The sequence below is a fragment of the Sorex fumeus genome, unplaced genomic scaffold, assembly GCF_029834395.1.
Source record: "Sorex fumeus unplaced genomic scaffold, SorFum_2.1 ptg000079l, whole genome shotgun sequence".
Taxonomy (NCBI): domain Eukaryota; kingdom Metazoa; phylum Chordata; class Mammalia; order Eulipotyphla; family Soricidae; genus Sorex; species Sorex fumeus.
The window spans coordinates 1,567,579-1,583,083 of NW_026606136.1; the positions used below are offsets into that span (position 1 = coordinate 1,567,579).

Consider the following 15,505-nt stretch of genomic DNA (forward strand, 5'->3'; position numbering starts at 1 on the left):
TACTTGAACATTGTGTAACTGAAACCCAAGCACAAAAATTTATAAGTCTATAACTGTACCTCATGGTGTTTCACTAATAAAAAAATAAATAAATAAAAAAGATATGAGAAGTTCGCAGGTAAAAAAAAAAAAAGAATAATTCATGAGTGCATTGCCAGGAGTAACCTGTGAGCACTGCTGGGTGTGCTGCTCTCCTTCAAAAAAAAAAATAAAAGGCTTAAATTTAAAGGAAGATGTGTAATGAAGATATTATTGTCAGTTTGTAGCACGTCATTTTGAAGACACATAATAATTTAGCACGTTCCTTTAAACTTCTATTAACACATGTATGAACTGAACAGAATTCCCAAAGTCCAAGTTATACATGCGGCATTTTGAGAGTTAGCCAACAAACCAGTGAAATTAAGCTCTTGAAAAGTTAATCAATTGAAATACGAATTAACTCAAAGTTCTCATGTTATAACTCTTGTTCTTCTAAGACACAAATTATCATTGACTCAGTGGGGGAAAATATGATAAAGAATACAAATGAATGGCAATTCTGTTAGAATGCTTTTGGTGCTTTGCTTGAATATTAGCATACCAATCCTGCTTGAAAATTGGTTGTTTAGAAAATTCCATTTTTTGTTATTTGGTAAAATTAAATTCTCTGAAAGCTTTTATATTCGTAAGGTAGAATACACTAGGTTTGTTTCATTTACTTACAGGCTAATGTTCAGTCTAAAATTGATAAGGACTGTTTTAGTTTTTTCTTAGCGATAGCACAGCGGTAGAGCGTTTGCCTGCGTGCAGCCAGCCTGGCCAAGCCAGGTTTGATTCCTCCGCCCCTCTCGGAGAGGCTGGCAAGTTACTGAGAGTATCTCGCCAGCAGGGCAAAGCCTGGCAAGCTACCCGTGACATATTCGATATTCCAAACACAGTAACAAGTCTCATAATGGAGACGTTACTGGTGCCAGCTCGAGCAAATCGATGAACGATAGGAGGACAGTGTGTGTGTGCTGTTGTTTGCAAAGACAAATTTGAGGCATGAAAATTACTAGTTAAAACATTTGATCAACTAATCCTTACTTCAGATTTCCTACTTGATGTTAAACGTTCTTTTAAAAAGTTTGTGGCTTAATTGTTTAGTGGGCTGAGGTCTGAGCTTGACCCAGCATAATGTGGTCCCCCAAGCTTCACTCGCACTGACTGACACCTGATGAACTAACTGCCAGGTGTAGCAGCTTGGCACTGTCATCCTGTTGTTCGTCCATTTGCTTGAGCGGGCACCAGTAACATCTCACAACAAATTGTGAGACTTGTTGTTACTGTTTTTGGCATATCAAATAAGCCACAAGTCGCTTGTCAGGCTTTGCTGTGGGAGCAAGACACTCTCAGTAGTTTGCCGGGCTCTCGGAGAGGGGCTGAGGAATCCAACCTGGGTAGGCCACGTGCAAGGCAAACACTCTACCCGCTGTGCTATCTCACCAGCCCAACTGCCAGGTGTGGCCTAAAAGAAAGTTACCCAATTTTGGTTTTGGTTTTCTTTTTTGTAACTGGCTCTGTTTACAGAAAAAGAAAGTTCTAAATTTTTAAGCTTCTTTTAAGACTCCTGAATAGTAATATGTTTTCTTTTCTCTTTTGTTTTTGTTTTTTAGGCCACACTTGGCATTGCTTAGGGCTACTCCTGCCTTTGGGCTCAGGGATCACTCCCATTGTGACTTGGGACCCCTATTCAGTACTAGGGATCAAGCCAGAGTGGGTCTCATGCAAAGCAATATGTGCTGTGATATCCCTCTAGCCTGACATCATTCCCTTTAAATTAGTCAGCTTTTTCTCCGCGCGTGTGAAGTAAGATTGTTTTAGGGGAGAATATCAATTTTAAGTATAATGTGAAATGAAAGAGAAGAGAGGGACAGAGGGGCGGGAGCAGAGCAGACAGGAGTACCATAAAGGAGAGTTATACACCCAGTGTTGGGATGCAGGTCACAGCAGATTAAAGGTGTACCAGAAAAGAAAGGGGGAAAGCAGAATAGCCAGAGCAGAGGTATGTGAGTGCTCCCCAGTAGAGTGCTCCACAGAGTAGAGAAGTTATGTGCCTGAACTGGGATTTGGGCCACGACAGAATGGAATGCTAAATTATCTGCTGAATTTTCCAGCTTTCTTCTCTAATAATTGACTTTTTTTTTTTTTGCTTTTTGCTTTTTCGGGTCACACCCGGCGATGCACACAGGTTACTCCTGGCTCTGCGCTCAGGAATGACCCCTGGTGATGCTCAGGGAACCATATGGGATGCTGGGAATTGAACCCGGGTCGGCCACTTGCAAGGCAAACGCCCTACCCGCTGTGCTATTGTTCCAGCGCCATAATTGACTTTTGATGTCATCCAAATTTCAGAATTTCAGATCTCTTACTAGAATCTTGTTGCTAGTCCTGGTTATATTTTCTTTATGAAATAGGTCTTTAGATGGCAGAAGGTCATAGTTGAATTAGGTAGATGTTTGCTCTTTACACATGTTAAAGCAGGGGTCACTTTCTCTCATGGACTGTTCCTCAGCAGCACATATGTCACATTTATGGGCAATAGCCTTTCAAATTATCATCTCTGGTTTTCTGTGTGTGTTTGTGTGTGTGCGTGTATACAGAGAGACATATATACTGGTATTTATCTTAAATAATTTTCCTAGTTGAGTTCTTTATCCTCAGCCCTAATAACAGAAATATCTGGCCTTGTCTGCGTAGTGAAAGTATTTTCATGAATCATAACTTGAGAAAGATTTTTTGTTACTTATTCACAGCAACGAATTACCATTGAGCCAGGAGTATCTTATAGACTGCAAGGGCTGAAACCAAACAGCTTGTACTTCTTCCGTCTGGCTGCACGCTCTCCTCAAGGCCTGGGTGCTTCAACAACTGAAATATCAGCTAGAACCATGCAGTCAAGTAGGTGTCTCTCTTTGCTTACCTCCTGAAACTTTTCTAGTAGGACTAGATGCTAGCTTTTCTATTCACCAACAAATTTTCTCATTATTTGGCATCATATCAGTAGGGTCTAGCTAGCAATAATAGATTTTTGTGGGTTAGATTGCAACCATGACCTATGATCATTTTAAACTTTTTCCAGATAATTGAGCAGATTCCTCCACCTCCACAGTTAAATCCTTGAGATAGGAGATCTCCTTTACAAATATGGAAAAAGTGTTTTTTAATGCCCTGTTTTATAGAATTATAATTATAGAACAAAATTCAGGTTGGAATGCTGAAAGGTAATCAGAAGAGGACTTATGAAAATAAAAAGGCAACAGAAGATCAAAATTTTACCTCCATTTAGCACATGGATTTTAAATATGCTAACAAGCAAATCTTTATTTTAGAATCTTGTTTTTATTTTTTAAAACTCAGATACAAACTCAGTGCTTGTGATTGTTTTGTAACTAATCTTGCAAGTAGTATATGCAAAAATTTGGAACATTCACCTATATTAGGCACACTTAGAAATAATGGAATAATCACAAATACAATATTAGTTCTAAATAGTTCATTGTTTCCTTAGGTTAAATTTATCAACTATAACCTCTAAAGCATAACTATATTGTCGCAGTGAAGGTTTATTGTGTCAGGAGTGATTGTTTTCTATATTGTATATGAGACTGGTTTTGATAAAAAGTTTGTTGGCTTATAAAATTGCCTTCATTAATTACTTTGTACAGTTAGTCTATTAAGCAAGAATTTACTTTGAATTGAAGTGTTTTATGGAGCTATTTCCTTAGACTTTTAATTAGTAATAAATGGAATAGATAAGTGTGAGTACTTGAATTATGTAAAGAGGATGTCGCTCTTATCTAATTTAAGACCTATCAACAAATATAAAATTTATATTTTTGCAAGATAAATTTCCTTTCATATAAGCAGTAAATGATAAAACTCTCACAACACTAGTATTCATATGAGAGTATTTTAGAATTGTTACTTAATTCTTTAGTGATGTCAGCTTATTCATGTAAAATTTCAAGTCTGGCAAGGGATAAAGTCCCAGGCAGGACTCTGGGAACTCTCAGCCTGGCAATGCTTGGGTGGGGTCTGGGGCCAAATATCAGAATCTGACCCTTCACAAATGAGAAAAGCACTCCAGCCCTTTGAGCTATCTCTCAGCCCTGAAATATTTGTAATTTGAAAAATAAAATCTCCAGCCAGGATCAATGAAAAATATAGTCTAGTAATTTTGCAAGTTTTATTCCAAATTTATAGGGCTGTCTTAGTAGGATTTCCTTTGCAAGAGAGCTTTTCATTTTGATTGACTATAATGAGGAATACAAGGTGAGTAATTAAGAAAATCTTCTTAACAACTGGACCCAATGGATACTACATAATATTAAGATTTAAAAAGTCTAAGGAAATACCCAAATTATATATTCAAGTATAAAATAAGCATTGCCTTACTCATTCTACCATATATATTGTCTTTAGAAAAATATTTATATGTATTTCTTATTACACTTGTTCTTTAGAAACAACTACCATTAATTTAAAAAAATGTATAATAGCAGTTGCACTGCTTTGTTGCTTGTCAACTTTTTCCAAATAATGAGATATTTGATTAATTTGATAGAAAATTATTGCAGCCGGTCTATTTTAGAATGTGCAGTAAGAAAGTATATCTTTGCACATAAGTCATATATTTTCCATATGGTTCTCGGGGGGACTGTCTTTAAGAAACTCTTTTTAATGGCCATGTTATTGACATTTTGTAAAGGATAGATGATTATTATTGATTTTACCAAAATTTGCTGGTGGGATCTAATTCTTTACTAGTAATGGTGTCTCAAGAAGAGGTATAATATAAACAGCTGAAAGTTGATATAGGGTAAGTACAAGTTACAGTCAGAATCAACAAGCCTGACATTACCCTCGGGTAGGTAAATCTTGGACTATGCATTTTCATCCCTTATTGATTCTGCATGCTCACTGTATATGGGCTAAGATCAATATTAGGTCGGTATTTCTCATTAAAACTGATCAGGCCAACTCAGTTTTAGAGATAGAGGGATTCTTTTATGTTAGTGGTGCTGTTTTCTCTTTTATTTTTTTTAACTGTGATTAATGAAAGGGTACTTAACAGTTACTGCAACTTTTCATGCTTTAATCCCTTTCATAAATGAGTACTGCATATAAATCACCCTCATTTTAGAACGTAATAGACAAGAAAGTTTAAAATAGCATCTAAGAAGCACATCAGATAAGCTCATACTAAATCTTAAACTATTTGCAGTTCTTTTGATATTGGATAGTTTATAGTAGGGCTGGGAATACTGAGAGATTGGTTTAGCAGAAGAATTTAAATTGCAGGTAGGTAATTTTATTTGAGGCTCTTTTATGTCAAGATTTCATTTTCACATAAACCCCCACCCATTATTTAGCCATTACTTTTGATCATTTCTTCATATTTTGTTTCTTCATATTACTAAGCCAAGGTACATAAATTTTGTTTCTTCATATTACTAAGCCAAGGTACTTTAAATTTTCCAATTTAAGTTTGAAAGCCTTATTTTTGTTTCGTTGCCCTTATTGTTCGTTTATTTATTTTTGCCTTTTCTTTTGTTTTATCATTTTTTTTTCCAACCACTCCTGTCCTTTCACTCAAACCCTCCTTTAACTCACTACCAAAATAAGAGCCGTCCGCTCCTCCTCAAGACATTAGTTGCTCCAGCCCAAGTTCCACTAGTATTTTGGTAAGTTGGCAACCTCCACCTGTGGAAAAACAGAATGGCATTATTACTGAATACTCCATCAAATATACTGCCATGGACGGAGAAGATGACAAACCTCATGAGATTTTGGGAATTCCTTCGGACACTACCAAATACCTTTTGGAACAGCTGGAAAAATGGACTGAGTACCGGATCACTGTGACAGCCCACACAGATGTCGGCCCTGGCCCTGAGAGCTTGTCCGTGTTGATTCGAACCGATGAAGATGGTATGTTGCTTCTGCTCCGTCAGTTTGCACCCTTCTGACACAGTCTTGGTCTGCTGTGCTTTGATAGGCTCACAGTAACCTATTTTTTTTTCTCTGCTCATCTTTTTGACCCCGCGTCGCTATAACTGCAGTATTTTTGTCAAAGACCTCACTTTACTACAGCCTGGGCGCTTTCTTCTTCTTCTTCTACTTCTTCTTCTTTTTTTTTTCCCTCCCAATTTCAAGAGAGTAATTTGCTTCCCTTTAAAAAAGAACAGTTTGCTCCTATGACCTTGACGTCCAGGTCCTTCTTTGTATCTCCACCTAAAGTCTTCCGTATGTTTCTTGACTTTTTGTAAGTGACTTCTTTTACATTTTGAAGTTAACTTTTCAAAACTGCCTTCTTACCTTCTTGTTGCCTTTTTGTCTTGCATATTTCAGAGATACTGATCTCGGCTTTTCGTTTTTTTTTTTTTTTGGCATCTCTTATATGGAATACCTTTCTTTGATAAGAGAATAAAAAAAAAAAGAGAAGAAAATCCATATAATCAAGAATCTTTTTATTCTGCTATAATAAAGAAAACTTTGAAAAGCACACAACAGTCAACAACCAGTTTTTGTTATTATTTCAATGCTATACCTCTTTGTGCGTTAATGCTTTGAAACTCAAAGCATCTTCCTTGGCTTTTGTACATTTTTTTTACATGTTTTTATATTTCTCTGATACTCTTTTTTTCTTCCATTTCTTTTTTTGACATCGGTCATGTTTTTTGATCTTTTCTTAAAAGGTAGAGCAGATTGGTTGAGCATTTTCATTGGTTGAAAATGTTTGTGTTCCTCAAAGGAATCATAGTGGGTCTGCCTTTTTTTAAAAGCAAAATCAAAAAAAAAAATCCTAAGTAAAGAAAATGCTCTGAATGGGTGGGACAAGTGCCTATAATTTTCTTTTATCCAATGATGTTGTTCCAGTTCCTAGTGGTCCTCCTCGCAAAGTCGAGGTAGAGGCTGTCAACTCAACATCTGTTAAAGTCTCATGGCGCTCACCTGTGCCCAATAAACAGCATGGCCAGATAAGAGGATACCAGGTGCACTATGTGAGAATGGAAAATGGTGAGCCCAGGGGCCAGCCCATGCTGAAGGACGTCATGCTGGCTGATGCACAGGTAAGCCTCTAAAATTCCGTTCCTTTGTTTTTTAAGGATGTGTTTGTTTTTTGTCTATTCTTTGGATACGGCCCCGTTCTTTTTTTTTGGACATTTAAGAAATTCTATGAAAAACTCTAGTTTCAAAAGAACATGATGCCTAAATGTCTTCTCAGTTGTAATTGGCTTCATGTGAGAAAATGCAGTATGATAAACTGATACTCAAATCTGTTGGAAAAAACCTGGAACTTTTCTGAAGATACAAATATCCACTTTTTTCACAGCTGTATCTGAGTTTGCCTGTTGGCCTCTCTGGCTTCCAAACAAATGGATTGATTTAATAAAACCCAAGAGAAGTCATCTGAGCAGCAATTTCGCTGATAAGATCTTTTATGCTAAAACTACTGGAAACTAATCTAGTTTCTAAATGTATGACTTCTTTTTTTGAAAAAATGGACATTTTTATTCAGGAAAAGGTATTCAGACAATGTTTATGTAGTACTTCTTATCATACGGAATTGTTTCATTTCCCTAAAATGAAGATGATGAGGTTGATGATAAAAATTAAATTAGAGCTTCCTACAAAATAATTGGTTTCTCCTGTGTTGAGCCACATTACTGAATACTAAGAGTGGTTGAATCTGTGTGAAAGTTCTGTTGCACTTAGGGCAGTAGTTATAACCAGGTATTCACCCTGATCAGTTTTAAAACCCTTGTTTTCATTTTGTAAAGAAATTATTAGTGATTCAAATATAGTTCTATAATACACCTATCTGTATTACACTAAATTTTCTGAAAGGGAAAGGAAATGTCAATTAATTAAACTTCAATGCTAATACTGACTCTAGTAGTCATGGGATTTTATCAGTCAAGGAATACTTTGTGTATACACCAAATAGGTTACTTGGCATGGAAAGGGATTTGGTTTCATGAAACATATTTTAATAAAAAAATTCCTTAATATGATAAACTGCTATATAAGAATAATACCTTTTGCACTTTGTCTCTATAAAAATAAGGAAATAATAAATGCCCTGAGACATCTAAGGACACACCTATGTCATTAACTAAAAAAAAGTTGTGTTTCCACTTGGAAACTTTTAGAGAGAACTGAACTAGTGACCTGTCTGGTCCAATTCCAGTTTATGGTTTTAGACTAAAGGCCACATATATTAATCTAGTTGGAGATTTATAAGGTCCCTTTAGGCTCCGATAAAAAGCCTGTAGATTTTTTTTCCTAACTATTTTTGCTGCCTATAAAAGTACACATAGTATGAAATTAATGAAGCCAGTAATATCTTTGTTTATCTTGTGAATTTAAAATTATGAAAAATGATAACCATCAGGGTTTGGAATCCTTCGTCTGTTCTAAGATGCTTTACCATATAGAGTTATAGTTCTGTCTCTGTTTCCAGTATTAAGTATGGTGATAAATTAAATTATATGATACAATGTGCTTAAATGTTATTTTAGTCATTTCTCCTATCTTAGACTTTGGCTATCATTTTTCATTGTTCATTTTCTTTGTGCTATGTGTATGTATGTGTTTGGGTTTTTGACTAGTTCATAGATTCTCTTGAAACCAATCACTGAAATTTTATAACATCTTGCTATAATTTACTAGTGTTATATGACTTCAGTATTAATTAATGATGGTAATCTTATTAGTGACTTAATTGTGTAACCTAAGAAGACAAAATAAGTATCACAGAGCAGTGTGTAATTGGAAACATTAGCTTTATGCTATGTATTATTTATTTATTGTAATGAAACACATTAAAAAGTTATCTGGTATCAGTGAAAACAATACAGATGTCTCTACTCTTGACCTCTCAAAGGGGAATGAGAAAGGCGGCAGAACTCACTTAAACTCATTGAGATTTTATTATACAGTGTTTCAATTGCTTACTTAAAATATTTTATCTTTGGAGGGCAGTATTGCCTATATAAGGCTACAAATTTCTCTTCATTTCTTTTTATTTTTTCCCCATCCCCAACTATATTAATCTCTATCAGTGGGAATTTGATGATACTACTGAACATGTGAGTAATTTGTTACTGTTTTATCAAAACAGATTAGAAATGCTTGTTCTTTTTGACACTCCTTTCACTATTTCTGATATGTCATCATAGTTTGCTTGAGTGCATGAACTAATATTTTTTTGAAATCTATTCACTATGTGACATACCTTTTTTTGGTGAAATTGGCATGGTGCTATCAATTTCATAAGAATTATTATGAGCTTATGTTTGTTTTGCTGGCTGCTACTAACTACCTTATGACACAGTTAGAGAATGCATGCTTAAACTGGAGGCACTGCACACCTAAGATGTCAAGTTGTTTGTTATAGACTCAAAATCATGTTCCAGGGTTTCACATTAAGTAGGTAACATGATACAGGTCTGTCACTAATTAACTCTCTATTGAAATGTTTCTCTATTGAATTTGAGCAAACTTAAGTTAGTCATCCCAAGAAGCAGAAAATCACTGAAGAATGATTTCCTTTTTTAATGAAAATGGGTAGATTATCTAATCTATTAAGAGCTTCCCATGTAAGATACTATTGGATCTGCTAAATGTGCCACTTGCTTTTTGAGAACATAGGATTTAAAGGCTGAGAAATACTGGAAATTCAGAAAGTTTCATAACATTTTTAAATGATCTTAAGCAATATGATCTTAAGCAGTGTGTCACTAATTAATTGAATGAATTGTTGAGTGACAGTGTTAGTAAGAACTACGGATTCAATGGTAGTAGTTTTGGATGGTATAATCAATAGTTCCTGATTTAGCTGAAAACTTCAGAATAAATAATTATAGAAAAGGAGAGAAATTGAGAGAGAGAAAAATGTAATTTTAAAAGGTGAAAATAGCAGAAGCAGCCACTGAGGCTATTAATAATGTCATATAATCAGGTAATAGTGAGCTTTCCAATTTGACATGAATGAAAACTTTGAGTAAGTTAGTGTTAAAAATAGCTGAGATCAATTTTTAATATTTTCTGAAGTTAATGTGGTCTTTAACTTTTAAGTGCTAAAAAATAGAAATAACTGTCAGTTCACAGTAAAATAAAATTAAAGGCAATTTAATATATTTTTTCATTAGTAAATAAAATAAATACCCTTCTTACCAGAGCACAAGACTTGGAAATCTTGGTAAATTTGATATATAAGAATCAGTTATCACAGAAACAAAATAGAATAAATTTAAAATTATTTTAGCCCATAGTAAGAATTGCATTATATGTCACAACCAGTGGGTGTGTTTATATAAAATAAGGGTTGTCAAAATAATTCTTTACCCTTAAACATCTATAAACTTTTAATGTTTTTATTCATGTATACTTTTTTTAAGTTGGTCATGAATGACTTAATTGATTTCATGGGTCATTACCAGAATCTTAATAACAAAAAACTTAGAGAATAAATTAGAAAGTGTAAAGAGAAATAAGTGGGCAATTTGAACAAGTTGATTATGTAGTAGTATGAAGACTTCAACAAGTAAAGCAGTAGAAATATTAAAGAGCAGGTACGATCAGTATTCCGGAGGAATTGTTGACAGAAACTTGCTAACTAGCTGAAAACATGATGAAAACATGATCAAAGGTAACTTTTGAGTCTGAAGATGTAAAAATATTCCTTAAAATATGGAAGTATGGTTAGTCTTTTTCTGAGAATGACTAATCTTTGAACTAAGTAAGTTTTGACACCTGGCAGTCAAAGGGGAATGTCCTTTTGATATTTGCACTGTATTTGCCACTAGGGCCATGTTGGCAATCCTGGACAAGAGATGGATTTAGGATAGAGAACAAAATTCTTAAGGTTTTGGTGCGTTAGAGATATGGTATGGGGGTTAAGGCACATATAGTATGTCCTCCTGAGCATAGAGCCAAGAGAAGCCCCTGAACAGCACAGGGTGAAGTACAAACACATCAAAATAGGGGTGGAAGAAGGAAAAGGAAGTGTAGAATAAGATAGGAGAAGAACGAGGAAGACAGGGAAGACAAAGAGGAGGAAGATGAGAAGGAAGATCAAGAGTAAGAGAAGGAAGAAGATAAAAAGACGATGAGGAAGAGGAGGAGAAGATTAAAAAGAGAAAGAAGACTCTCAAAATGATTTTCTTTGTAGTGACAGAACCTCAGGAAATGTCACTATTATTGAGTAAAGGTCAAATAAATGGTTATGTGGTAGATAAAGACAAAAAGAGGATCCTTGGTTATGATTCCCATCTTATCAAGCTAGAAATGTTATGGAAGTCATCGAGACAGTTGTTAAATAAAGGCAATACTTAAAGAAAATGTAATCCAAGAGAATAGATCAAAATTGTGTTAGCATCTTATCCTGTTACAGACTGTGAGGGAAAGAACATATGTAGTTAACCCCAATTGTATTATGATTAACTTACATAGGACTCATATACATAAATTTTTGTCATAGAATTTGTGATAGAAGCAAGCTTAGTTTTTTGTTCCTTGTCTGCTTCCAGTCACAGTTCATTGCCATACGGTAGGGACTTTGGAAGAAATAACGCAGGCATTTACATATTACAATGTTTGGACTAGAATATATATGCATATACAGATATATAAATAATATTCCATAATTTGGAATGCCATTCTTAAGTAATTGACTTGGGTTTTATATTTTCGCTAATGATTCCAAGTTCCTAAAGGTAAAATAAAAACCCAAAATTCAGTCCATTTATCTGGCAGAATCTCATTTCCAATGCCTGTTTAGAGAGGTATATGAAGTTCTTGAATTTACACAGTGATGATAGTTATACCCATTTAAGGAAACACATTGTCCAAAACTATCATTATCTGGGATAAGATTCAACAGTTGATTTCTATGGTACCTATTACAGCCTTGCACAGACAAACACTGCTTTTCTCCACACAATTCAGTACATTCAATGAACTCATATTTTCATTATCTTTAGATGTAGAAGACAATTACATTGTACATTTACTCAGATTTGTCTGTATTCATTTATAAACCATAGCAAGGCCAAAAATCTGAATTTTCAGGTGCTACAGTCTGTGTAAATGTGTGTTATAGCCCTAAAGAAAATATTAGAACAAATGTAAAAACAATATTCTAAAAAAACCCATGTAATTCCCAGTTTATAATAACAATTTTAAGATCATCTGGTCTTAACGAAAATCAGAACTTGGACACTCTTATTTTGATAGATAAGTTTGTGACCTTTAACATTTTATAAGTAATAAGGATCATTTGAGTACACATTTGTGATGTGATGTAAATCGCTAGGCAGATTTTCCTTATGTAAGATAATTTGCCCTCATCGCCTATACAATCAGTAATATGTTGCTTCAGTTCTAAGGAACTTTTCTGATTCTTAGGAAATCTAGGTCCAACATATGTTCAGCTTGGCAAAATACTCACAGGGTGACAAAACAAATAGCTTCACGATCAGCTCTATCACCCATCTTAGGCCCGGCAGCAGCAGGTGCATATGGGAAGTTACTGGCACAAAAAATAATAATTGCCTTGTAGAGTGCTCACTGGGAGCAACTGTAGTTTTCTTTGTCTGATATTACTCCTCCAGCAGCATTAGGAACTCCTAGTGCTTCTGGAGGATTTCAGTTTTCAGTAGGGAATATGAGGCATGCAGGGGTTAAACCCACCAGACCTGTAAATAAGAGGGAGCCTTATATCCAAGAATTCAGGAAGTTTGGTTTTTTGATTTTGTTGTTTTACATAATCTGTCTTAGAGCCGCTTCTCTGAATAGCTAAAGACCCCACTTCTGTAGCAGCATGAAAACAGATCATCCATAGCATGAACTCCAGGCATGAAACTTCTAGTGCTTGGCATGGCTGCAGGGACTGTCCAGGCATGCACAGAATAAAGCTGGATGCCTCTGGCCCCTGCCCCCTAGGTTCTTCATTGCATGTTTTGAATCATTGCCATTCTGTTCTGTCGTTTCAGGACATGATCATTTCTGGGCTACAGCCTGAAACTTCCTACTCCCTTACTGTCACAGCCTACACCACCAAAGGAGATGGTGCTCGCAGCAAGCCCAAACTGGTGTCCACCACTGGGGCAGGTAACTGCATCTATACCTATATACGCCTTGAACATGTTCCAGGTGACCGTATACTGATTTTCTGTTGTATATACCACATTATACAACATATATGTGTGTGCACACGTGTGTGTGTGTGTGTGTGTGTGTGTTTGTGTGTGTGTACAGCCACAAGTGAGGAATTAAAGGGTTGAGCCTTATGGACAGGTTAGCCACTAGTGTATGTTTTGGAAAGGATCCTCAGAGATGGTCTCTTAGAGGAGGGCTGTTTGAACTAAGATACAAATGACGTGCAATCAGGCCATGGATGTCTAGAGGGAAGACTGGACAGGAAGGGAAGTCAGTAAACTCCCTCTCCCTCTTCCAACCACGCACCCATCAAGAAGAGTCACTCTCTTGAACTGAATTGACAACTTGGTTTCACTTTTTGTTACTTTCTCATCCTCAACCCCTTGCTGTCAGGATTTTAAAGAGGCCAGTTGGAAGGAGGGATGGAGAACAGAAAAGATAATGAAGGAAAACCAAAAAAATGGTATACGATTATTCCTTTCCTAAAGAACAAAGCTTCTCAATGTTTTATTGAATCACTTTGGTTGGCCACTTTAGAAAAAGCGGGCATGAAGACTTGACATTGTAAAACACATAAATTAAGAGATAATTACAAAAGAATTCTCTTCTTGTCTCTTAATATAGCAGTCTCCCATGGAACATTTAAACTATGATTTGAATTACTCCTCCTGAATCACTTCTCACACAACTTTTTAGGAACACACCTCTGTGTAACGGCATAAAGCAAAGAACAGCTGTGATGCTGAGTACCCTCCTGGGTGCCTTGCTCACTGCCAAATTTGTCTAAATGTCATAAGATTTGCCTCGCTCACATCCCGCCACCTGGAATTGCCTCAAGCAGCAGGATCACAGATGGTAAAACTCCTTCAAGACAAAGTCTTCTGGGTTTTTTTCTTTTTGCTTTTTTAAGAATGCCATCGTATCAATTGCACTTAGCACCCTGCATAGGAGATACACGTTCACAGGGCCATGCTGACTGGCGTGGAAACAGCCTCTACTGGAATGGAGAAAAACAAGGGTAAAGTGCTGAAATTAAATACCAAACTGAAGATGTTATGTTTCCTTAATATGTCTTTATAACTGTCTTCAGGGAGAATTTCAGACTCATATTGTCTGTAACTTATGATTCCCATCAAAAGGAGAAGAAAGTGGGAGATTTATAGCCAAGGCAAATAAATCTTTTAGAAAGGCAAGGTATTGCCTGTTTAAATGAGTTAATATTAGTTACCTCATAACTTTTTAGTCATTGCATAGAAAAATATTTAGAATAAGCACATTTTAATAGTCTTTTATTAAGGAATCACCACGAGGTACAGTTACAGACTTACAAACATTCGTGCTTTCGTTTCAGTCATACAATGAATGAGTACCCATCCCTCCACCAGTGCCCATTTTTACCACCAATGGTCACCCAGAATCCCTCCTGCCACCCCCACCCTGTCCCCCCTACCCCACCTCTCTTTTGCTCTCTCTCTCCTTTTGGGTGCTGTGGTTTTTTGCAATAGAGGTATTAAGTGGCCATCATGTTCAGTCTATAGTCTGCTTTCACAAACGTCTTTGTTTGGGAATATTCTTAACTTATGACATTTCTTAATGGATACCTGTGTATTGAGACACTGAATGCTTATAATTTAGATGTCTCACAGTTATTTCCTTGAGACTTCCCTACCATTCCTGGGTTAGAGGTGTGAGAATTCAGATTTATAACTCCTTTAGGAGAATCACTGTAGTTTTATGTGCTGTAAGTCTGGCTAGATAAAAAATCATTCCTTAGTTACAGCTTATTTTCAAGTGATCAGTGAGTCATTAATTTGTGTTGTTTTATGTAGCACTGTGGCACTGTAGCACTGTCCTCCCATTGTTCATTGATTTGCTCAAGAGGGCACCAGTAATGTCTCCGTTATGAGACTTGTTACTGTGTTTGGCATATCGAATACGTTATGGGTAGCTTACCAGGCTTTGCCGTGGGGGTGAGATACTCTCTGTAGCTTTCTGGGCTCTCCGAGAGGGGTGGAGGAGTTGAACCCAGGTGGGCCACGTGCAAGGCAAATGTCCTACCCGCTGTCTGTCGCTCCAGCCCATGTTGTTTTATGTATGATTATAAAATAATTTTATTTATGTGAACATGTAGAATTACTGATCTCACATATGTGAGCCCCATCACCCCAATAAGGTAAAGGTAAAGGCCCTCCCGTTGATCGTCGATTTGCTCGAGCGGGCCCAGTAACGTCTCCATTGGAGACTTTGTTGTTACTGTGTTTGGCATATCGAATACTCTCGGTAGCTTGCCGGGCTCTCCGAGAGGGGCGGAGGA

The 15,505-nt window shown here is 36.2% G+C and overlaps 1 protein-coding gene across 5 annotated transcripts in view; it reads left to right on the forward strand.

The window, feature by feature from the left end:
* Positions 1 to 15,505, forward strand: part of PTPRD (protein tyrosine phosphatase receptor type D) — a 1,654,013-nt gene that overhangs the window by 1,451,364 nt on the left and 187,144 nt on the right. For 3 of the 5 annotated variants that reach the window (XM_056130612.1, XM_056130611.1, XM_056130613.1), the window contains exon 18: positions 2,778 to 2,922. In XM_056130612.1, coding sequence (XP_055986587.1) covers positions 2,778 to 2,922 — 145 coding nt within the window. Of the gene's footprint in view, positions 1 to 2,777; positions 2,923 to 5,649; positions 5,956 to 6,903; positions 7,098 to 9,092; positions 9,120 to 13,025; positions 13,144 to 15,505 lie in introns of all 5 variants that reach the window. The other 2 variants (XM_056130610.1, XM_056130609.1) reach the window with 1 other exon arrangement.